The 23,156-nt window shown below is 39.6% G+C and overlaps 4 protein-coding genes across 4 annotated transcripts; 1 reads left to right on the top strand and 3 right to left on the bottom strand.

The window, feature by feature from the left end:
• Positions 1 to 931: 931 nt before the first annotated feature.
• LOC127866734 (mucin-5AC-like) lies at positions 932 to 10,060 on the bottom strand (the record flags this gene model as incomplete). The annotated part of the gene is made up of 9 exons (XM_052407495.1): positions 10,026 to 10,060; positions 7,096 to 7,742; positions 6,400 to 6,522; positions 5,302 to 5,826; positions 4,771 to 5,136; positions 4,126 to 4,335; positions 3,190 to 3,336; positions 1,843 to 2,664; positions 932 to 972 (listed from the first exon to the last, which is right to left on the bottom strand). Coding segments are annotated over exons 1-9 (2,916 nt in total), but the record flags the coding sequence as incomplete, so codon positions are not given.
• A 1,265-nt stretch (positions 10,061 to 11,325) lies between these two features.
• On the top strand, positions 11,326 to 13,714 carry LOC127866004 (uncharacterized). Its single transcript, XM_052406181.1, has one exon. It carries the CDS (start codon positions 11,464 to 11,466, stop codon positions 13,087 to 13,089), a length of 1,626 nt encoding a protein of 541 aa, XP_052262141.1. The 5' UTR covers positions 11,326 to 11,463; the 3' UTR covers positions 13,090 to 13,714.
• Positions 13,713 to 18,125, bottom strand: LOC127866003 (uncharacterized). Its single transcript, XM_052406180.1, has 4 exons — positions 17,186 to 18,125; positions 16,870 to 16,941; positions 15,883 to 15,968; positions 13,713 to 14,696 (listed from the first exon to the last, which is right to left on the bottom strand). Exons 1-4 carry the CDS (start codon positions 17,840 to 17,842, stop codon positions 13,724 to 13,726), a joined length of 1,788 nt encoding a protein of 595 aa, XP_052262140.1. The 5' UTR covers positions 17,843 to 18,125; the 3' UTR covers positions 13,713 to 13,723.
• Positions 18,126 to 20,649: 2,524 nt separating this feature from the next.
• Positions 20,650 to 22,313, bottom strand: LOC127866026 (uncharacterized). Its single transcript, XM_052406262.1, has 3 exons — positions 22,224 to 22,313; positions 21,780 to 21,850; positions 20,650 to 21,448 (listed from the first exon to the last, which is right to left on the bottom strand). Exons 2-3 carry the CDS (start codon positions 21,794 to 21,796, stop codon positions 20,989 to 20,991), a joined length of 477 nt encoding a protein of 158 aa, XP_052262222.1. The 5' UTR covers positions 21,797 to 21,850; positions 22,224 to 22,313; the 3' UTR covers positions 20,650 to 20,988.
• Positions 22,314 to 23,156: the final 843 nt, after the last annotated feature.

The raw sequence follows: 23,156 nt of genomic DNA, 5'->3' as shown, positions 1-23,156 counted from the left end.
TGGTTGTAGTAGTAGGAATATTACTGGGTGAATTGGCATGAGTATTACTGTATGTAGTGGTAGGTGTATTCATGGGTGTAGTAGTAAGAGTATAACTGGTTGTAGTGGTTGGAGTATTACTTGAGGTATTGGTAGGAGTATTGCTAGGTGTAGCTGTGGGAGTATTTCTGATTGTAATGGTTGGAGTATTACTGGTTGTAGTGGTAGGAGCATTACTGGTTGTAGTAGTAGGCGCATTACTGGTTGTAGTGGAAGGAGTATTACTGGTTGTAGTGGCAGGAGTATTACTGGTTGTAGTGGTAGGATAATTACTGGTTGCTGTAGTAGGAGTATTACTGGTTGTAGTGGTAGGACTTTTACTGGGAGTAGTGATAGGAGTATTACTGATTGTAGTGGTAGGAGTATTACTGGTTGTAGTGGTCGGAGTATAACTTGGTGTATTGGTAGGAGTGCTAGGTGTAGCTGCGGGAGTGTTACTGATTGTATTGGTTGGAGTATTACTGGTTGGAGTGGTAGGAGCATTACTGGTTGTATTGGTAGGAGAATTACTGATTGTAGTGATAGGAGCATTACTGGTTGTAGTAGTAGGAGCATTACTGGTTGTAGTGGTAGGAGCACTACTGGCTGTAGTGGTAGGAGAATTACTGATTGTAGTGGTAGGATAATTACTGGTTGTTGTAGTAGAAGCATTACTGGTTGTAGTGGTAGGATTATTACTGGTTGTAGTGGTAGGTGTATAACTGGTTGTAGAAGGAGGAGTATAACTCTTTGTAGTGGTAGGAGTATTGCTGATTGTAGTCGTATGAGTATAACTGATTGTAGTGATCGGAGAATTACTGATTGTAGTAGTAGGAGCATTACTGGTTGAAGTGATAGGAGTATTACTGGTTGTAGTGGTATGAGTATTACTGGTTGTAGTGGTAGGAGTATTACTGGTTGTAGAGGTAGGAGTATTACTGGTTGTAGTAGTTGGAATATTACTGGGTGTAGTGGCATGAGTATTACTGTATGAAGTGGTAGGTGTATTCCTGGGTGTAGTAGTAGGAGTATAACTGCTCGTAGTGGTCGGAATATTATTTGGTGTATTGCTAGGAGTATTGTTAGGTGTAGCTGTGGGAGTATTACTGATTGTAATGGTTGGAGTATTACTGGTTGTAGTGGTAGGAGCATTACTGGTTGTATTGGTAGGAGCATCACTGGCAGTAGTGGTAGGAGTATTACTGGTTGTAGTGGTAGAAGTATAACTGTTTGTAGTGGCAGGAGCATTACTAGTTGTAGTGGTAGGAGAATTACTGGTTGTAGCAGTAAGAGCATTACTGGTTGTAGTGGTAGGATTATTACTGGTTGAAGTGGTAGGTGTATAACTGGTTGTAGTGGTAGGAGCATTGCTGGTTGTAGTGGTAGGAGCCTTAATGGTTGTAATGGTAGGAGTATTACTGGTTATAGTGGTAGGAGTATAACTGGTTGTAGTGGTAAGAGTATTACTGGTTGTAGTGGTAGGAGCATTACTGGTTGTAGTGGTAGGAGCATTACTTGCTGTAGTGGTTGGAGTATTACTGGTTGTAGTGGTAGGATAATTACTAGATGTTGTAATAGGAGCATTATTGGTTGTAGTGGTAGAAATATTACTGGTTGTAGTGGTAGGTGTATTACTGGTTGTAGTGGTAGGGTAAAAACTGGTTGTTGTAGAAGGAGTATTACTGGTTGTGGTGGTAGGAGCATTACTTGTTGTAGTGGTAGGAGCATTACTGGTTGTAGTGGTAGGGGTATTACTAGTTGGAGTGGTAGGATAATTACTGGTTGTTGTGGTAGGAGCATTTTTGATTGTAGTGGTAGGAGAATTACTGGTTGTAGTGGTAGGAGTATTACTGGCTGTAGTAGTAGGAGCATTACTTGTTGTAGTGGTAGGAGCATTACTGGTTGTAATTGTAGGAAAATTACTGGCTGTAGTGGCAGGAGTATTACTGGTTGTAGTGGTAGGATAATTACTGGTTGCTGTAGTAGGAGTATTACTGGTTGTAGTGGTAGGACTATTACTGGGTGTAGGGATTGGAATATTACTGATTGTAGTGGTAGGAGTATTACTGGTTGTAGTGGTAGGTGTATTCATGGGTGTAGTAGTAAGAGTATTACTGGTTGTAGTGGTCGGAGTATAACTTGGTGTATTGGTAGGAGTATTGCTAGGTGTAGTTGCGGGAGTATTACTGATTGTAATGGTTGGAGTATTACTGGTTGTATTGGTAGGAGCATTACTGGTGGTATTGGTAGGAAAATTACTGATTGTAGTGATAGGAGCATTACTGGTTGTAGTTGTAGGAGCATTACTGGTTGAAGTGGTAGGAGCATTACTGGTTGTAGTGGTATGAGTATTACTGGTTGTAGTGGTAGGAGTATTACTGGTTGTAGTGGTAGGAGTATTACTGGTTGTAGTAGTAGGAATATTACTGGGTGAATTGGCATGAGTATTACTGTATGTAGTGGTATGTGTATTCATGGGTGCAGTAGTAAGAGTATAACTGGTTGTAGTGGTTGGAGTATTACTTGAGGTATTGGTAGGAGTATTGCTAGGTGTAGCTGTGGGAGTATTACTGATTGTAATGGTTGGAGTATTACTGGTTGTAGTGGTAGGAGCATTACTGGTTGTATTGGTAGGAGTATCACTGGCTGTAGTGGTAGGAGTATTACTGGTTGTAGTGATAGAAGTATTACTGGTTGTAGCGGCAGGAGCATTACTAGTTGTAGTGGTAGGAGAATTACTGGTTGTAGTAGTAAGAGCATTACTGTTTGTAGTGGTAGGATTATTACTGGTTGTAGTGGAAGGTGTATTACTGGTTGTAGTGGTAGGAGCATTGCTGGTTGTAGTGGTAGGAGCCTTCATGGTTGTAATGGTAGGAGTATAACTGGTTATAGTGGTAGGAGTATTACTGGTTGTAGTGGTAGGAGCATTACTTGTTGTAGTGGTAGAAGCATTACTTGCAGTAGTGGTAGGAGTATTACTGGTTGTAGTGGTAGGATAATTACTAGATGTTGTAATAGGAGCATTACTGGTTGAAGTGGTAGAAATATTAGTGGTTGTAATGGTATGTGTATTACTGGTTGTAGTGGTAGGGGTATTACTGGTTGGAGTGGTAGGACTATTACTGGGTGAAGTGATAGGAGTATTACTGATTGTAGTGGTAGGAGTATTACTGGTTGTAGTGGTCGGAGTATAACTTGGTGTATTGGTAGGAGTATTGCTAGGTGTAGCTGTGGGAGTATTACTGATTGTAATGGCTGGAGTATTACTGATTGTAGTGGTAGGAGCATTACTGGTTGTATTGGTAGGAGTATTACTGGCTGTAGTGGTAGGAGAATAACTGGTTTTAGTAGTAAGAGCATTACTGGTTGTAGTGGTAGGTGTATTACTGGTTGTAGTGGTAGAAGCATTACTGGTTGTAGTGGTAGGAGCATTACTGGTTGTAGATGTAGGAGTATTACTGGTTGTAGTGGTAGAAGTATTACTGGTTGTTGTTGTAGGAGCATTACTGGTTGTAGTGGTAGGAGCATTACTGGTTGTAGTGGTAGGAGTATTACTGGTAGTATTTGTAGGTGTATTACTGGTTGTAGTTGTAGGAGCATTACTGTTTGTAGTGGTACGAGTATTACTGGTTGTAGAAGTGGGAGTATTACTGATTGTAGTGGTAGGATTATTGCTGATTGTATTGGTAGGAGCATTACTGGTTGTAGTGGTAGGAGCACTACTGGCTGTAGTGGTAAGAGAATTACTGTTTGTAGTGTTAGGATAATTACTGGTTGTTGTAGTAGGAGCATTACTGGTTGTAGTGGTAGGAGTATTACTGGTTGTAGTGGTAGGAGTATTACTGGTTGTAGTGGTAGGTGTATTACTGGTTGTAGTAGGAGGAGTATAACTCTTTGTAATGGTAGGAGTATTGCTGATTGTAGTCGTATGAGTATAACTGATTGTAGTGATAGGAGCATTACTGGTTGTAGTAGTAGGAGCATTATTGGTTGAAGTGGTAGGAGCATTACTGTTTGTAGTGGTATGAGTATTACTGGTTGTAGTGGTAGGAGTATTACTGGCTGTAGTGGTAGGAGTATTACTGGTTGTAGTGGTAGAAGTATTACTGTTTGTAGTGGCAGGAGCATTACTAGTTGTAGTGGTAGGAGCATTACTGGTTGTAGATGTAGGAGTATTACTGGTTGTAGTGGTAGAAGTATTACTGGTTGTTGTTGTAGGAGCATTACTGGTTGTAGTGGTAGGAGCATTACTGGTTGTAGTGGTAGGAGTATTACTGGTAGTATTTGTAGGTGTATTACTGGTTGTAGTTGTAGGAGCATTACTGTTTGTAGTGGTACGAGTATATCTGGTTGTAGAAGTGGGAGTATTACTGATTGTAGTGGTAGGATTATTGCTGATTGTATTGGTAGGAGCATTACTGGTTGTAGTGGTAGGAGCACTACTGGCTGTAGTGGTAAGAGAATTACTGTTTGTAGTGTTAGGATAATTACTGGTTGTTGTAGTAGGAGCATTACTGGTTGTAGTGGTAGGAGTATTACTGGTTGTAGTGGTAGGAGTATTACTGGTTGTAGTGGTAGGTGTATTACTGGTTGTAGTAGGAGGAGTATAACTCTTTGTAATGGTAGGAGTATTGCTGATTGTAGTCGTATGAGTATAACTGATTGTAGTGATAGGAGCATTACTGGTTGTAGTAGTAGGAGCATTATTGGTTGAAGTGGTAGGAGCATTACTGTTTGTAGTGGTATGAGTATTACTGGTTGTAGTGGTAGGAGTATTACTGGCTGTAGTGGTAGGAGTATTACTGGTTGTAGTGGTAGAAGTATTACTGTTTGTAGTGGCAGGAGCATTACTAGTTGTAGTGGTAGGAGAATTACTGGTTGTAGTAGTAAGAGCATTTCTGGTTGTAGTGGTAGGATTATTACTGGTTGTAGTGGTAGGTGTATTACTTGTTGTAGTGGTAGGAGCATTGCTGGTTGTAGTGGTAGGAGCCTTAATGGTTGTAATGGTATGAGTATTACTGGTTATAGTGGTAGGAGTATAACTGGTTGTATTGGTAAGAGTATTACTGGTTGTAGTGGTAGGAGTATTACTGGTTGTAGTGGTAGGAGCATTACTTGCTGTAGTGGTAGGAGTATTACTGGTTGTAGTGGTAGGATAATTACTAGATGTTGTAATAGGAGCATTACTGGTTGTAGTGGTAGAAATATTACTGGTTGTAGTGGTAGGTGTATTACTGGTTGTAGTGGTAGGGTAATAACTGGTTGTTGCAGATGGAGTATTACTGGTTGTAGTGGTAGGAGCATTACTTGTTGTAGTGGTAGGAGCATTACTGGTTGTAGTGGTAGGGGTATTACTGGTTGGAGTGGTAGGATTATTACTGGTTGTTGTAGTAGGAGCATTACTGGTTGTAGTGGTAGGAGAATTACTGGTTGTAGTGGTAGAAGTATTACTGGTTGTAGTGGCAGGAGTATTACTTGTTGTAGTGGTAGAAGTATTACTGGTTGTAGTGGTAGGAGCATTACTGGTTATAGTGGTAGGAACATTACTGTTTGTAGTAGTAGGAGTATTACTGGTTGTAGTGGTAGGATAATTACTGGTTGTTGTAGTAGGAGCATTACTGGTTGTAGGCGTAGGAGTATTACTGGTTGTAGTTGTATTACTGGTTGTAGTTGTTGGAGCATTACTGGTTGTAGTGGTAGGAGTATTACTGGTTGTAGAAGTGTGAGTATTACTGATTGTAGTGGTAGGAGTATTGCTGATTGTAGTGGTAGGAGCATTACTGGTTGTAGTGGTAGGAGCACTACTGGCTGTATTGGTAGGAGAATTACTGATTGTTGTAGTAGAAGCATTACTGGTTGTAGTGGTAGGAGTATTACTAGTTGTAGTGGTAGGATTATTACTGGTTGTAGTGGTAGGTGTATTACTGGTTGTAGAGGGGGGAGTATAACTCTTTGTAGTGGTAGGAGTATTGCTGATTGTAGTCGTATGAGTATAACTGATTGTAGTGGTAGGAGTATTACTGGTTGTAGTGGTTGGTGTATTACTGGTTGTAGTAGGAGGAGTATAACTCTTTGTAGTGATAGGAGTATTGCTGATTGTAGTCGTATGAGTATAACTGATTGTAGTGATAGGAGTATTACTGGTTGTAGTAGTAGGAGCATTACTGGTTGAAGTGGTAGGAGCATTACTGGTTGAAGTGGTATGAGTTTTACTGGTTGTAGTGGTAGGAGTTTTACTGGTTGTAGTGGTAGGAGAATTACTGGTTGAAGTAGTCGGATTATTACTTGGTGCAGTGGCATGAGTATTACTGTATGTAGTGGAAGGTGTTTTCCTGGGTGTAGTGGTAGGAATATTACTGGTTGAAGTGGTTGGAGTATTACTTGGTGTATTGGTAGGGGTATTGCTAGGTGTAGCTGTGGGAGTATTACTGATTGTAAGGGTTGGAGTATTACTGGTTGTAGTGTTAGGAGCATTACTGGTTGTATTGGTAGGAGTATCACTGGCTGTAGTGGTAGGAGTATTACTGGTTGTAGTAATAGAAGTATTACTTGTTGTAGTGGCAGGAGCATAACTAGTTGTAGTGGTAGGAGAATTACTGGTTGTAGTAGTAAGAGCATTACTGGTTGTAGTGGTAGGATTATTACTGGTTGTAGTGGTAGGTGTATTACTGGTTGTAATTGAAGGAGTATTGCTGGTTGTAGTGGTAGGAGCCTTAATGGTTGTAATGGAAGGAGTATTACTGGCTATAGTGGTAGGAGTATAACTGGTTGTAGTGGTAGGAGTATTACTGGTTGTAGTGGTAGGAGCATGACTTGCTGTAGTGGTAGGAGTTTTACTGGTTGTAGTGGTAGGATAATTACTAGATATTGTAATAGGAGCATTACTGGTTGTAGTGGTAGAAATATTTCTGGTTGTAGTGGTATGTGTATTACTAGTTGTAGTGGTAGGGTAATAACTGGTTGTTGTGGAAGGAGTATTACTGGTTGTAGTGGTAGGAGCCTTACTTGTTGTAGTGGTAGGAGCATTACTGGTTGTAGTGGTAGGGGTATTACTGGTTGGAGTGGTAGGATAATTACTGGTTGTTGAAGTAGGAGCATTACTGGTTGTAGTGGTAGGAGCATTACTGGTTGTAGTGGTAGGAGTATTACTGGTTGTAGTAGTAGGAGCATTACTTGTTGTAGTGGTAGGAGCATAACTGGTTGTAGTGGTAGGAGTATTACTGGTTGTAGTGGCAGGAGTATTACTGGTTGTAGTGGTAGGATAATTACTAGTTGTTGTAGTAGGCGTATTACTGGTTGTAGTGGTAGGTGTATTACTGGTTGTAGTGGTAGAAGCATTACTGGTTGTAGTGGTAGGAGCATTACTGGTTGTAGGGGTAGGAGTATTACTGGTTGTAGTGGTAGAAGTATTACTGGTTGTAGTGGTAGGAGCATTACTGGTTGTAGTGGTAGGAGCATTACTGGTTGTAGTGGTAGGAGCATTACTGTTTGTAGTGGTAGGAGTATTACTGGTTGTAGTGGTAGGATAATTACTGGTTGTTTTAGTAGGAGCATTACCAGTTGTAGTGGTAGGAGCATTACTGGTTGTAGTTGTAGGTGTATTACTGGTTGTAGTTGTAGGAGCATTACTGGTTGTAGTGGTAGGAGTATTACTGGTTGTAGTAGTGGGAGTATTACTGATTGTAGTGGTAGGAGTTTTGCTGATTGTAGTCGTATGAGTATTACTGATTGTAGTGGTAGGAGTATTACTGGTTGTAGTTGTAGGAGTATTACTGATTGTAGTCGTATGCGTATTACTGATTGTAGTGGTAGGCGCATAACTGGTTGTAGTGGTAGGAGTATTGCTGATTGTAGTCGTATGAGTATTACTGATTGTAGTGGTAGGAGCATTACTGGTTGTAGTAGTAGCGGCATTACTGGTTGTAGTGGAAGGGGTATTACTGGTTGTAGTGGTAGGTGTATTACTGATTGTAGTCGTTGGAGCAGTACTTGTTATATTCGAATGGGTATTACTGGTTGTAGTGGTTGGACCATTACTGCTTGTAGTGGTAGGAAAATTACTTGTTGTGGTTGTAGGATAATTAATGGTTATAGTGGTTGGTGCATTACTGTTTGTAGTGGTAGGAGTATTACTGGTTGTAGTGGTAGGATAATTACTGGTTGTTTTAGTAGGAGCATTACTGGTTGTAGTGGTAGGAGCATTACTGGTTGTAGTTGTAGGTGTATTACTGGTTGTAGTTGTAGGAGCATTACTGGTTGTAGTGGTAGGAGTATTACTGGTTGTAGTAGTGGGAGTATTACTGATTGTAGTGGTAGGAGTTTTGCTGATTGTAGTCGTATGAGTATTACTGATTGCAGTGGTAGGAGCATTACTGGTTGTAGTTGTAGGAGTATTACTGATTGTAGTCGTATGAGTATTACTGATTGTAGTGGTAGGCGCATAACTGGTTGTAGTGGTAGGAGTATTGCTGATTGTAGTCGTATGAGTATTACTGATTGTAGTGGTAGGAGCATTACTGGTTGTAGTAGTAGGAGCATTACTGGTTGTAGTGGAAGGGGTATTACTGGTTGTAGTGGTAGGTGTATTACTGATTGTAGTCGTAGGAGCAGTACTTGTTGTATTGGAATGGGTATTACTGGTTGTAGTGGTTAGACCATTACTGCTTGTAGTGGTAGGAAAATTACTTGTTGTGGTTGTAGGATAATTAATGGTTATAGTGGTTGGTGCATTACTGGTTGAAGAAATAGGATCAATATTGGTAGTAGCAGAAAGTACAGTAGTGGTTGCAGTAGCAGGAACATTGCTTGTAGATGTAGAAGGTGTAGTAGTAAATGCATTATTTATAGTGGTAAGTACAATACGGTCTGTTATAGTAGGTTTGTGTGTTGTTAATGCTGTTGCTTTAATTTCTGTTGTTATTGCGTTAACTGTTGTTGTTGTTGTTGAAGGTGCGTTACTAGATGTTGTTGCAGGTACGTTACTTGCTTTTGTTGTTGGTGCGTCACTAGTTGTGGTAGAAGTTGTGCTTTCGCTGGTAGATGAGACCGATCCCATACCAACTGGAGAGATTGTTTGTTGAAAACTTGTTGAAAATTGCGGCTCAGAAGTACTTGATTGTCCCAGATCCGCGAGAACCTGCAAATCAAATTGTTGATTAGCAATTACTGTTTGGAATTGAAGTTTACATATTTCGGGTAGTGGAAATTGTAAACTAATATCCTTGTTTTCGTCCCAATCTGGATTTTCTTAAATATTTTTCCAACGATAGAGTAAAGATTACATTAGCAAAAAATTGCATGTTTGGAGTAGCATTCAACTATAAACGTATACTGTCAGAGTTTTAAGGATTTGAACATATTCACCAGCATGGGGTGCTTGTGCGCCTAAACAGTTTTACCAACTGCCAAAATATCATAATTGTGAAATTTAAACAAAAAATTGAAAGTAAGATTATAAGACTTGTGTCATATGTAAATTGAAAACTTAAATTGCTAATAAATTGAACCATTATTATAAACATATTGCTTGAGATACATAGCTCTCGCTGCCGGTATTTCGGTGAAGTTTGTTCGACATGATCAAATTTCTGTAACACTTATATGTATAGGGAGGGGGAGTGGCACATAACGTATTCAACATTGTTCTACGATCCATGTGACTATTCGAATGCATGTCTACACATGTGTACTCATAAAACATGTATTATAACATACGTATTGCGATTACCTTCAGTCCATAAATCACTGGCGTATGGCACGGAGCGGTTCGCTCCTCCAAGGCTCGTTGGAAGATAGAGCACATGTGCGCACTTTCATTATACACAAACGAGACATCATTGACGTGCGAGCACAAGGCAGAGCACATTTGAACGCTGGTCACCGGATGTGCAGTCTTCGCCGCGTGCGCGACTTCCGCGCTATCGAAGCACTTTTCCCGTACAGTGAGCTTATAATTCAATGAAGTACTATCCGCTGTGTAACATATCACAGCTAAAACAGAGACATACGTCATTGGTAAGAACATGTTCATTGCACCGCGCATGTTGTTGTTGTCGTCGTTTTTTTGTTATTATTTTATGTACAATTGGGATTTTATGTTAACCTTTGTAAAGACACCATAGTTAAATACTAGTAAGTGTGGTATATATCCGTTTGATTAAAAGAAAACAAAAGCACAGAATCGTCTCTTTCCACTCCTTTGCGTCGAATAACAGTACTCGTAAACATTTTAATAAAATAAGTAGGCACGTATTGAATAAACTGTTTGGTCCGATTTAATTGTCAACACCATCTGGTTCACATATCGTTTCGACCAACAAACAGTATGTTTTGATCAAACGGATTTAACATAACTAATTGGGAATTTTATTTAATGTCAACAAACTGGTCTGGTTCTCTTGCTTAATTTACAATGGTTATCAACAGTATCATATTTAATAATATAAATCTTTAATTTCACGCAAGTGTTATTTGACGTGTCCATCATTATTTTAAACATTTGTCGGTAGCATCTTTTTCATCAATAATAAACTGTATTATGTATAATCACCTCAGATTTCCTTTGATTGAAGTCCTATCGGATTTTGAAGTTATGAAAATAAGATTTGCAGATATCACGAGACAAAGTTGATCTGTTTTCCATAGCGTGAAAATCCAATTTGAATTTGATATTTTTCCGACAAAAAAATGAACCTGTGCAGTTCGCACAGGCGGATCAGGGACGAACTCCGCTTTTCGTATGTTTCGTTCAATGAAATAGCGAAACTCCATTTTAGGCGTTAAGTGGACTGCACAGGCCAATCTAAGACGAAACTTAACGCACATGCATGAAATCCCGTTTTCTAGTATAGAGCGCGGCTCAAATATTGAAATTATTAAAATGGATAAAAATAGTCGCTTCCGATTAAAAAAACACACACCTCAACCGCGCGTTTGAACGGTTAGACAAATTTCGGATCAGTGTGGGGACTTCATATTACAAACGCGCGGTTTCACTTGACTGAGCAAATACTTATTTGTTTAAAAAGAACATGATACCTATAGAAAACTCTCACGAATTAGCGGGCTCTCTATTTTATCCCATAAAAAATGGTGAAATATTAAAAAAGACATCATTAAAAATGTTGACTGGATCGCGCTTTATTCTCCCAACACAGATTTTAAAAAGTCACGTGGTATAAGCATCGTGCACCCTGTCCATTTTGACTAACGTGGCTTTATTCATTGTAAACTTCGTCAGCTGCGCGCGTGTGCGACAGATTCGAAAATTAACGTCACCGTCGATGACATTTGCCCCGATGACGTCATCTCATCTGCGCGTCAACAACAATCATGACGCTCACTGGCAATTCGGTGAAGAAACAATGCAATTCAGAAGAGCAAGATTAACACGATACAAACCTGGATCAAGTTTCAGTAGAAAATAATATAGACAAAGTCGCTGAAATGTCAAACGATCCAGTCTACATTAAAGATGTTAGAGTGACAGACGATAAAACACTTGAAAAAAAAATGGCGGCAAAGCGACGCATAGTTGGACATCTTAGTGAAGCGGTCGTTTCAAAAGTAAAAACTGTCATCGAACAGTTTGTTTTCGAACTAATCGGTAAACCCATTTCAAACATTCGAGATATAGTGAACGAGTTTTCAAGCTACGATTTTTTTACGGCTGAAGAAGTCGTTCTCAAGAAAGGAGACACAAATAAGAGCCTGTATGTGATTGTGGAAGGTTTCGTGGATGTTCTTACGTCCGACAACACAGTTATACGCACCTTACATGCCGGCGACATTTTCGGAGATATGTCGGCTTTATTTAAGATTCCCGTGACAGCGACAGTGTGTGCAAGGAGTGGTACCGGTGTCGTTGTCCTCAGTAGGGCTGGCACGCGGCGATTTGTAGCAGGTGCAAAAACTAACAAAGTTGACTGGGCAATTAGACGGCATTATCTTCCAACGAGCGAAGAAATGGATCCAGGTCTTGTTTATCGCCGTCTGGCCCTGCAGACATTGAGAACTGTTCCGATATTCTCTGAATGGTCAGATGATGAAATGAAGAAGTTGATACTGGTATTGGGGCAAATGACTGTGACAGTTTTTCCGAAGGGGTCCTATATCATTATGCATGGAGACCCGATGACGTCACTATTTGTAATAGTGTATGGGAATTGTGAGGTACTCTTCTGCGAGAAAAAAGACCTATTACAAGCTGTACACGTGACGTCACATTTACAACCGCTGGTGTATGGTGAAGCGGGTCTTTTTGGTGAGCAGACGTCATATTGTTCAATAAAAGCCGAAAGCACTACACACGTGATTATAATCAGCCACCGAACAATTGCGCGCCTGTATCCATCTCACCGGACGCTTGACGGCAACAAAGTCCGTCTTCAGTTTGAAAAGTTCAAGTGTCTTTGTGACCCAGATACAAATCCTCTGCTAGAAACAATCGGCTACAACATGAGAAAACATGCAATATATTTTCGTTTATCCTTGATGGAAACAATTGAAAAGGTTACGAACGGGAGTGCAAAAGCAATCAAGGCAAACACTGACATTTTCAAACAACTCAACGAACATGTCGAATCGGTAGTTATACTTAGTGGACAAATTAATATAGTAAATGTTCTGAGTGAATGTAACGTTAACACTCCAAGCGACCATGTGCTTTCGGGAGATAAAAGGTTCGATCACTTCACGACAGTAGCTACGAAAGAATCTAACAAGGTCGGAGATAGCACTACAGAACCAATCGGTGGGTGTCAAAAGGGCGGAGATCTAGCTATAGTAACGCCCGTCGGATATTACAAATGTGTGAATCTTACTGCACAATCACCCATCGGTTGTCATACGGATGCATATCCTACAATAAATCTCTCCAGTCAATCGGACAGTATGAAGAGTGCCGGTGACGTCATCGCCCTTGCCGGCGGACACCGTGATACAATACGTGCACTTGTTGCAATAACCGACTGCATGATTCTGATTATTTCGACTGTGGGGAACTCTGCGAATGGTGCTTTGGTAAATACGCATGTGGAAAATCATGATACGTCGCCATTGGAGAATGTGTGATCATTGGTGTAATTAACTTTCTTAATAAAAATTGGTGATCGGTGAGCGCAAAAGCCCGTATCTTGTAAACGTCTTACATAATATTAAATGCGTTGTTAGTGTCCGCTTATCACGTATATACCTGTCGACGGTGCTCTTTCCTACGAGTTGCGGTACCTCTTTTAGAAACAGATATATTGTATAATTATAATGTATTTAAATTCAGAGTATTTTCATCGAGTCGGGTCTAATATCAGATACTAGTAATATGGGTACTGTTAGTGTTATAACAGTAGTTGTATTTAAAAAAAAATTAGCACTGAAGGCTATGCTTTGCGTTTCTTCATTTGTTATCGTTGTAATAATATATTTTGTCCACTTTTAAGGGAGTCAAGTATTGTCTCTGTGACAACAAAAACTAGCTTAATCTACGGGACAACATGCACGTAGTTCCTTGTTTGCGATTGCAGAGTATTGTGATTAAATACTAGTAGTTTGTTAAAAATACTTTTGCATAATGTATTTCAATTGATATTGTTGTTTAATATTATTTTAAGAAATGATAAAATCTTTTAATGAATTAGCCCCGTTTGCGCTCGACCCCATTGTGATGTAAACGTAACGAAATAAATTAAATTAAAACACATGTTTCATGTTATTTTAATTTCGGTAACATCATGCAAATAATCACAACATTGTCCGGACCGCATTGTAAGAAAGCGTTTCCGTCGGTCTCCGGTCTATCGATACGAGCGCGTGTATCTCCACCTGAAGTGACGAAGTAACTGTTGTTTGAGGCGTTGTTGCCAGCCTCCATGCCCAGTTGCCGAATGGCCTCTCGGACTGTTTTAAAGATTAGCGTACGTTGGTTGTCCGTCGCACAGCCTGTGCTAGATCGCTCCGTACGCGGCGCTCTATAATACTGTGTTCGCTCGGTAATATTAAGTGACAAGATAGCCCACTCGGATAAATCCACGGATTCAGTAATTTCCATCGAATCATCGTTACAATCTTTATTGCCATGAAATTTCTTGCATTTGGTCGAATCCCCATTCCACTTTGCGATTCCTTGTCCTCTCTTTATATCGACGGGAGATGATCGTCCACGACAAGAAGTGTGCGTGCCTGCACCAGATACTTCCGGTACACAGTCGTCATCGACAATAACCCACTCATCCTCATTGTTGGTCGCAATACCCATAGGACTACCGTTCGAACGTGGAACATTTTCCTGATAGCAATTATACGAAAACAAAATATCATCCAGCAAAACATCGTCAGTTGGAGCATTCTCTGTTACTGATATGTCTCTTTGATATGAAAACGTGTTCACATGATCCAAAACAGCATTTCTTCTCGTCCTGTCCTTTTTAGATTCAAAATTCGTGGATGTTCTTATTTCGGGAGATTTGTGACAAAAGTTATTTCGTTTTGGTATGCTAATTTTGTGGTTTGTATCGCACAGTTTACGGCATTGCGGGAACTGGTCAGTGCACGTATCCAGTGATTCGCAGCTAGCAAGGTAGCCAAATGAGCAGTCGCTGTCGTCACACACCCGGATGGAGCTGCCAATGGAACTTCCGCTGTCCGCATCCTGAAGCGATTTTACGGCGTTACTCTCGAGTGAACTGGAAATAAACCATTCGGAATTAAGGCATGAACTTATAACCGTTTATCCGTTAAGGAGCACTTCCGAAATGAATCCCTCTGTCATTTGCCAGGTTACCAAATCCTGCTTAAAAAAATATAATATTTTCGTAAACATGTTGTTGATGGCGGTTTGAAAAGAGAACCAATTATTTAATCTAAAAAGAATACTCACAATGCGTACGAATTCTATATCGTTACATAATAGGGTTTAATCTTATACTCGTAAATAAAAAAGAAACAAGGGACAAAATTGTCACAAAACCAGGTTTTCATTGTGAAAAAAAAATCTGATAAAGGGAGAAAACTCAAACTGAACTTTTGAAATGAACAAACAAAATAAACCCCCTTTGTAAGTTTGTTTTTTAAAAAAATCTATTTTTTGTCGTGGCGACCTTGACATTGGAGATATTGACGTGATTCTTTCGTGCGACACACCGTCCCATGATGGTGAACAAATGTGCCAAATGATTTTAAAATCTCACAATGAATGACATAGTTATGGCCAGGACAAGCTCATTTATGGCCATTTTTGACCTTTGAACTCAAAGTGTGACCTTGACCTTGGAGATATCGACGTAATTATTTCGCGCGACACACCGTCCAATGATGGTGAACAAATGTGCCAAATGATTTTAAAATCTGACAATGAACGACATAGTTATGGCCCGGACAAGCTTGTTCCGCCCGCCCGCCAGCCCGCCAGCCAGCCCGCCAGCCCGCCAGCCCGCCAGCCAGCCAGCCAGCCCGCCCGCATTCGCCAATCTAATAACCAGTTTTTTCCTTCGGAAAACCTGGTTAAAAAAGTTAAAATGTTTGCATAAACAGTAAGTGACTCTGCCACAGAATATGAGAAAAATAAGAAATGAGCCTTGCTTTGAGAAAACGGGGTGTTATGCATGTGAAGCGTCGTCCCATATTGGCCCGTGTCGTACGCACATTCTTATCAGGGACGAAACTCACCGCCTAAGGGACGACCTTTAAGCGAAAAATACTATTAAAGCGGAAAGTGGGATACCTTATTAGCCTGTGAAAACAGCACAGGCTAATCCAGGACGACACTTTACGCACATGCATTAGGTCCGCTTTTTTAACGATTGCACCTTTCGGTATTCGTCCATATTTTCTTAGAGCAATTTGCAATTCATAAGCAATTCCATATCGTACCTGGAAAAGAAGCAGTCTTCGTCCCAAATCCACCCGTCGTCGTCGGCGTCGTCTGTCATCGCTGCCTCCAACAGGAACGCCGTATTCTGGAAAGAAAAAAAGCTTCGTTGTGGGAAAACTGGTCTCAATGCACATGCGTAAAGTGTCATTTCAGATAAGCCAGTTCAGTCAGAACCCTGTAAACTGGATTATCGCTAAAAAGGGATGTCTTTCAAACAAAACAATTCTATAAAAGCGGAAAGTGTCGTCACTGGTAACTAGGATAGGGAAAATAATATAACATAATGTGCAATAAAAGTCTAACTGCATGATCATTGTCACGCAAGGATTTGGTTGACCCATAATGGGCTTGTTTTCAGTTGAAAAATATCTTACAACATATGGTTACATTATCCAGTTGATTACCTGGGATCCTTAGACAAACACAATTGGACTAAACACGATCTACGGTATCATCTATCGGTAGATCGACTTATTCTGTACGTTGCGCTCCTTTCAATTCCATGTAAAAAGCGACCCATGGATACGAAATGCACGTCAACGTCATACATACATACGGAACATACATTCAAGATGAATAAACTTGACATAGTTTAACCCATTTATGCCTAGCGTCTAGAAAAAAGGCCTTGGCAAACAGCGTAGACCCAGATGAGACGCCGCATGATGCGGCGTCTCATCAGGGTCTGCGCTGTTTGCTTAAAGGAATTTCTGTAAGAAATATTCTAAATATAGAAATAAATATAATAGACATTCCTAATTTTGGAAATAAATTGATCCAATTTAGAAGGATGGGAGAGTCCACTAGGCATAAATAAGTTAAAGAGAGTATTATCACTTATATACTGATGGCGTCAGTTTTTATATGACAAATCAGTAAATTCACACTGGTATGCAAATCATCGTGTGTCCTCGCTTGTTAAATTATGCCCCGTCCGAATTTGTTCAGTGCTACAAGGACCACGGCTAGACAGTTGTTCAACTTACCGATTCCACCCACAATTTGTAGGAGAGGTTTTCCAGATGCCGAATCACCGGTATGTTGGACTCTATATTGTCCTGGAAAAATAAGAACAGCGTTCAATAGACTTTGTAGAAGCTGCGTTTCACGTGTTTTCTAAACAGGTAAGCTAAGCCTCGATTGCGAGTATATACGCTCAGTATTTCGTAAATAATACGTGTATTACTTAGTAATATCTACCGGTAGTCATTTAAATGAAAGTGACTTCTAAGAACATGTTCATGTTTGGCAACGATTTATTTCAATATTTACGATCCACGCGAACAGGTCAGTGAAGTTTACCTTTACAAATGTCTCGATGGCGTTTTCCGTGACTCGAACAAGTTGGCGTTTCGGTGTGGCATGACCGTTTCCAAAGCTTCCCGTGCACAAACGCCTGGGTGTATTCATGCTCCAAAACGACCGGCGCAGCGGGGTGTCTATCGTAGACATAGACAGACGCAGTGGGGTGTCTACTCTGGACATAGATAGGCGTCTTGGGGTACTCGGGGTCCGCAAGAATTGTCCGTCCGATGCACACAGGGTCAGCGGCGGACGCATTCTTCCATCGATGAGTCCTCTTGGCTGAGTCGCCGGGGTGTCCATGCTCCAGAAGGAAGCATGCATCGGTGAGGGAGCGTTCCCGGCGCTCGTCCGAAGTGGCTCGTCCAGACTGTCCGCTGACGGGCACACGGGCGTCTGCATGAGCCCTTTTGTCTTACGTGATAACGGGTTCAAGATCCGACTGCAATTTTGTTTAAAACGGCGCACACTCCTGCTCGGCGTTTCACACAGTCTAGCATATTTTATTTTTTCGCTTGATGTAAGGACATGATCGGTTTCCTCCGTACAATCAAATACACGCTGTGGCGTGTACTTTTTACCATTCACTTGCATTCCCTCCTGTATGCCCTGCCCAAACATTAAATCCAGCTTTTCGGTGACCATTGCGTCAAACATTGAAATATTTTCCACCAAACCAAACACCTGTCGTTATGCTTGCTATTTCAGTTCCTTTTGGGCAATAATGATATCCCATGTAAAATGTTTGTGATGTAACACGCATGTGACAGATACACACGTAAATTATCATAAGTAACTCTCTGATTTCCAGCAACGAATCTTTTCTCATACAGCCATATTATATATGCGACACATTACTAAATTTACACCCAGTCATCTCAAAACACACGATACGAGAATCATGTTTGTTTTGCATTTCACCTTATTATATGATAACTGTCAAAACACGTGCACAATGACCCGTGACGAAGATGAGACGTGCGAGATAATTGAGATACTCGTGGAGTGTGAACACATGTCGAATGAAAACACATCATTTTCTTTGTCAACGGCGACAAGTTGTGAACAATTAAATGTTTATGAATGATTGGTCATTTAAAGAATGTACATGTTAAATAAATAATAATTATGATTTGTTTTAAATGTAAGCCTGATCAGTAAAGTCCGTGTTCGTTATATGAGCCTCATTCTTGGAATACTGGGCTTAACGCATTAGCCTGTGTCGTCCGCACATCGGGAACAATACTTCCGCTTACATTGGATTTTCTCATAGAAGAGACATACTTTAAACAAAAAATACCATGAAGCGGAAAGTGTTGATCTGATATTACCTGTGCGGACTGCACAGGCTAATATGGCTAATTGGGTCATTATCGACCTGACATGGCCTACATGTCACCCGGGGGTGACTAGAAGCCGATTCATGTCACCCTGGGGTGACTTCAAGCCGACGCCAGTCACCACGGGTGACATGAATCGGCTTCTAGTCAACCCCGGGTGACTTGTGGGCCATTTCAGATCGACAATGACCCATTGAGCGCGTATATGGGATGACACTTTTCGCTTACGCATTAAGCACAGTTTTCCCAGAACGAGACTCATATATGTGTCTTGTTCTGAGAAAACTGGGCTTAATTCATGGGCGTAAAGTGTCATCCCAGATTAGCCTGTGCAGTTCGCACAGGCTAATCAGGGACGACACTTTCCTCTTTAATGGTATTTTTAGTTTCAAGGAAGTCCCTCCTTTCCGAAAATCAAGTTTAGGCGGAAAGTGTCGTCCCTGATTAGCCTTTGCGGACTGCACAGGCTAATCTGGGACGACACTTTACGCACATGTATTATGCCCAGTTTTATCAGAACAAGACACATATATAAAAGGCCATCAGTTAAAAATATATAACATACACGTACATGTAATAGAAGAGTTGTGTCCATTTGAACAATGAATCTTCTTATTTTCTTCATTTCCTAAAAGTAATTTATTACTGCATCACAAAACTACACATTATAGAACTAATTACTTCTAATTGCTTCGAACTTCTTCTATGAACAGGAATCACATCCACAATCAAGAAATGTAAAACTCACATGCGTTCCACTCTAACAATCTGACGATGTGTTCCAGTTTCGGTTTATAATTTATAATGAAACTTCGAAATTAACAAATGTCATAATAAATTAAAGAGTTGCGTGTACCTTTATTTCGATATTTAAAATTGTTTTAAGTTTCTGTTATATGGAAATATCGATTTGAATCATTTTTCTTTCATGTTTTGTGGATGACAATCGATCACCATTTGTTTACACATCATCAAAATATTAACAACACAAACTTCTTGGAAAATCCATACAAATCCGAATCCGTAATTATATAACATGTTTTCCACTTAAAAAAACAGTATGTTCGGGCTTTTTCATCAATAGATTTAATCTTAATACTAGTATATGTCTTTTTTAATATCTTGCGTTCGGTAGAGAAAAGAGGCACAGTTTGTAAAAAAAGTTATACATAATGGCAACGACAGTCTAGTAAGCAATCTACGCAATTTATCGTTTCTTCAAACGCTATTAAATAAGCACGCAAATGAAAATGACAGTCTTACACTAGAGATAGCACTGACAATGATTAAAGGGGCCTTTTCACAGATTTTGGCATTTTAACTTATTCATTAAATGCTTTATATCGATAAATGTAAACATTGGATCGTAAAAGCTCCAGTAAAAAATCAAGAATAAAATTAAAAAAAGGAAAAGAACATTGCCCGGACCAGGTTTCGAACCAGTGACCCCTGGAGTCCTGCCAGAGTCCTGAAGTAAAAACGCTTTAGCATACTGAGCTATTCCGCCGAGTACACATACTTGAAGTATTTTATACTTTATATAAGCAATCTTCGTAGTTTCACAAAATTTAACGACAAAAACAGAACTCTCCAAATTATTCAATCGTTTAGCGTTGCAACGCTTTATAATTTTTAGGTTTTAAAATCGTCAAAAGATGCATATAATGGCTATATTAGACCATGTTTAATGTTCAGTATTACTGTTTCCTCACAAATATCATAACTAAAACGAAAATTTGCGAATCTGAAACAACTTTTTTCAATTTTGTCAATTTACCAAAGCGTGAAAAGATCCCTTTAAGACCCCCACACTCGGGCAGTGTTGAACTTGAATTGTGACCAAGTTCACTAAGGTCCTTGTGCGCGTTTGACCAAAAGTTTTGTTTTGTTAAGATTTGCAATAATTCCAAATCCTTCAAAATCTGATGAAGTTATAAAGCGAACATGTCTTATTTCTACCAAAACTGTTGTAGTTTGACCTGTGATCTTTTAGTATAGTATCGACAGTGAAGATATCGGTTTGTGCGCGACACGCTGAAGTGAATACAGTCACAATAGAAAATACAACAAAAGAATATGTATTGTGTTTTGTTCTTTCTATTTTATTATTAATTTACTGCGCACATTTATGACCATATTATTCCCAAAAAGCATTCTGAATGATACGTATACGTTAAACAGGGAATCAAAACAGAGACATAGAAACATCAAGTCAGAAAATATCACAGCAGCATAATTAAATATATGCACACTTTATTTATTAGCATATACAATTGAGAATCATTAAAGTAAGCAATCTTAAATTCAGATTACTAAGGGGCACAAAACTTGGGACTGCGCAACCCTTATAAAACAAAGCGCCTCGTGTACGTGTTATTGACGCAATCACCACTGCAAGACTTTATTTACGTGTTATCGACACAATCACAACTGCAAGACTTTATGTACGTGTTATCGACGCAATCACCACTGCAAGGCTTTAGGTATCTGTAGACCGATTTTAATAAGTTGCGTTAAAATTGGGTTAAGGTATCGGGGCATGTCTGCTAGTCCTGGCCACATCTGGCCCACAGAGGTTTGAATCTCAGTTTGAGTTGCGCAGTCGACCAGCTGAGGGCGACCCTTGGGTGGCAGATTATTTGATTGAATTGTACAGTTTAAGACCAGTTCGATTGAAGGGCATTCACTATGCGCACGTGCAGCACTATCATTGTCTACATCCGCCACATTTCCGCAGGACATACAAGCCGTCCGGACACTGTCACTCTTCATTCCGCTGTAATGCAACGTGGCTTTAAGATCTTCTGTGATGTGTCCCAGATTTTGGATATTGCCATGACAGCTGTCGCAGACACCCCTCTTGACGACGTCATGCTGTATCAGCCAGCTGCTGTCGTCACTGACATCATGGGCGTATTCCGTCCTGAAAGATGACATCATATATGATACACTACTGCAACAAGTGTCAGCTCAGAATGTTTAAATGGGGTTTAATGTTTTGTCCCTATAATGACAATGCCTTGCATAAAAAAAATAATACGTTTCGATACCGATATTGCAAAATAATCTCATACAGTGAATACACGGTAAAAAAACAACAACACATAGATCCACTTGCAGCATTTTCCAACTACATCAGTTAATTATTACACATAAATTAAAGTATAAGTTGAATTGGAATGCTGGTTGATATACCAATCTAACGGCTATTTCTCAGAGATAGTAAGCTATAAATAAATGCCATCGAGGCTTACCTGTAGTCCCATTCCATCTCGACTTCATCGTCATCGTATATCGTATGCAGACTGTCTAAAAACGCTTCATTCTGAAACATACACAAAATGTTATTCCTGAAACATACACAAAATGTTATTCATACATGAACAGTTATATAGTGATTCAATTGTGGGTTTATGGTTAACCTGGTACTCTTAATCTTGAATTTAGTGTTCATGAAAGCGAATATTGAACATATAAAAAACGTGTTTTGTTTAGCTTACATGTATGCTATGAATTATTATTTATCGTATGTGTGTGAGGGGGGGGGGCATTCGGCATGTTCTTAATTTACACTAATTTACCTCGTTAAGCAGTATTGAACATTTTTCGGTACGCAAAATTAGTTTGAAGTTGATTGCAAACTGGAACAAAGTTACCATTACAGCGAGCGCATAGATAATATGAACTTCTTTTCTTACCGACTCTTTCCATAGACAGAAGACAGCGTCTTCAAACAGAGAAATAATCGCCAGGCTGTCCTCGCAGTCCGTCTGAAATAGAACTATACAGTGAATTGTTGATAGCGTATAATGCTACTTAGTTGACGAATATAACAGAGAAGTCAACACCCCAAAATTGAAATACACTATTTATTTAAATATCGTTTTATAAAACAGAGCTGTGCATACATAAATTGTCTTTATTTTGTTCAAGAGCTTCTCTCGCTACATATTCACTATGCTCCCTACCTCTAACAATTGACTTATAGCACGTTCCGTGATCTTGATTAAAGCGCTTTCTTCATAGATGTCTTCTTCGTTTAAGTCTGCGACGCTCCATATATTGTTTCGGTAGAACATTATTAATTCTAAAATTCACTTCTAGTTTGTGATTATTGAGTATTAATATTAAATTAACTGGATTATTATTACGACTAGCTCTTTTTTTATCAAGTTGTATATGTTTATATTATATTATTTATCATGTCTACATTTGAGCGCAATCATGAATTTAAATATTTCACTTGATATTTCATGAATATATTAAACAGGTGTGAAGTTTGACGATCAGGTGAGAAGCTGGTTATGACGACATTGAGAACTTAATAGCTCGTCGTGGGCACGTTTTTAATTAATCCATCGGGAATCTTTACAAACATGTTATCCGAACCGTAAGTGTAACTATTCTAATTTCATTTCGCAGTGTAAACACTAAATATTTGTTTAGTTTCAATAATCCAACCCCCTTCTACATTCCATCCGATCGACATAAACGCTCAACGTCATGTTATACTAATAATAAATTTACATTTAAACAGATTTAACTAATTGTCATGCGTAACGCTTGTAATGTGATAAGCTTTACAAATATATAATAACAAAAACAAAATGAAACACGGCTTACATGACAAT

Source organism: Dreissena polymorpha, chromosome 2 (assembly GCF_020536995.1).
Source record: "Dreissena polymorpha isolate Duluth1 chromosome 2, UMN_Dpol_1.0, whole genome shotgun sequence".
NCBI classification, from domain to species: domain Eukaryota; kingdom Metazoa; phylum Mollusca; class Bivalvia; order Myida; family Dreissenidae; genus Dreissena; species Dreissena polymorpha.
Note: the sequence above shows the minus strand (reverse complement) of the source record. Positions and strands in the feature narration are given on the sequence as shown.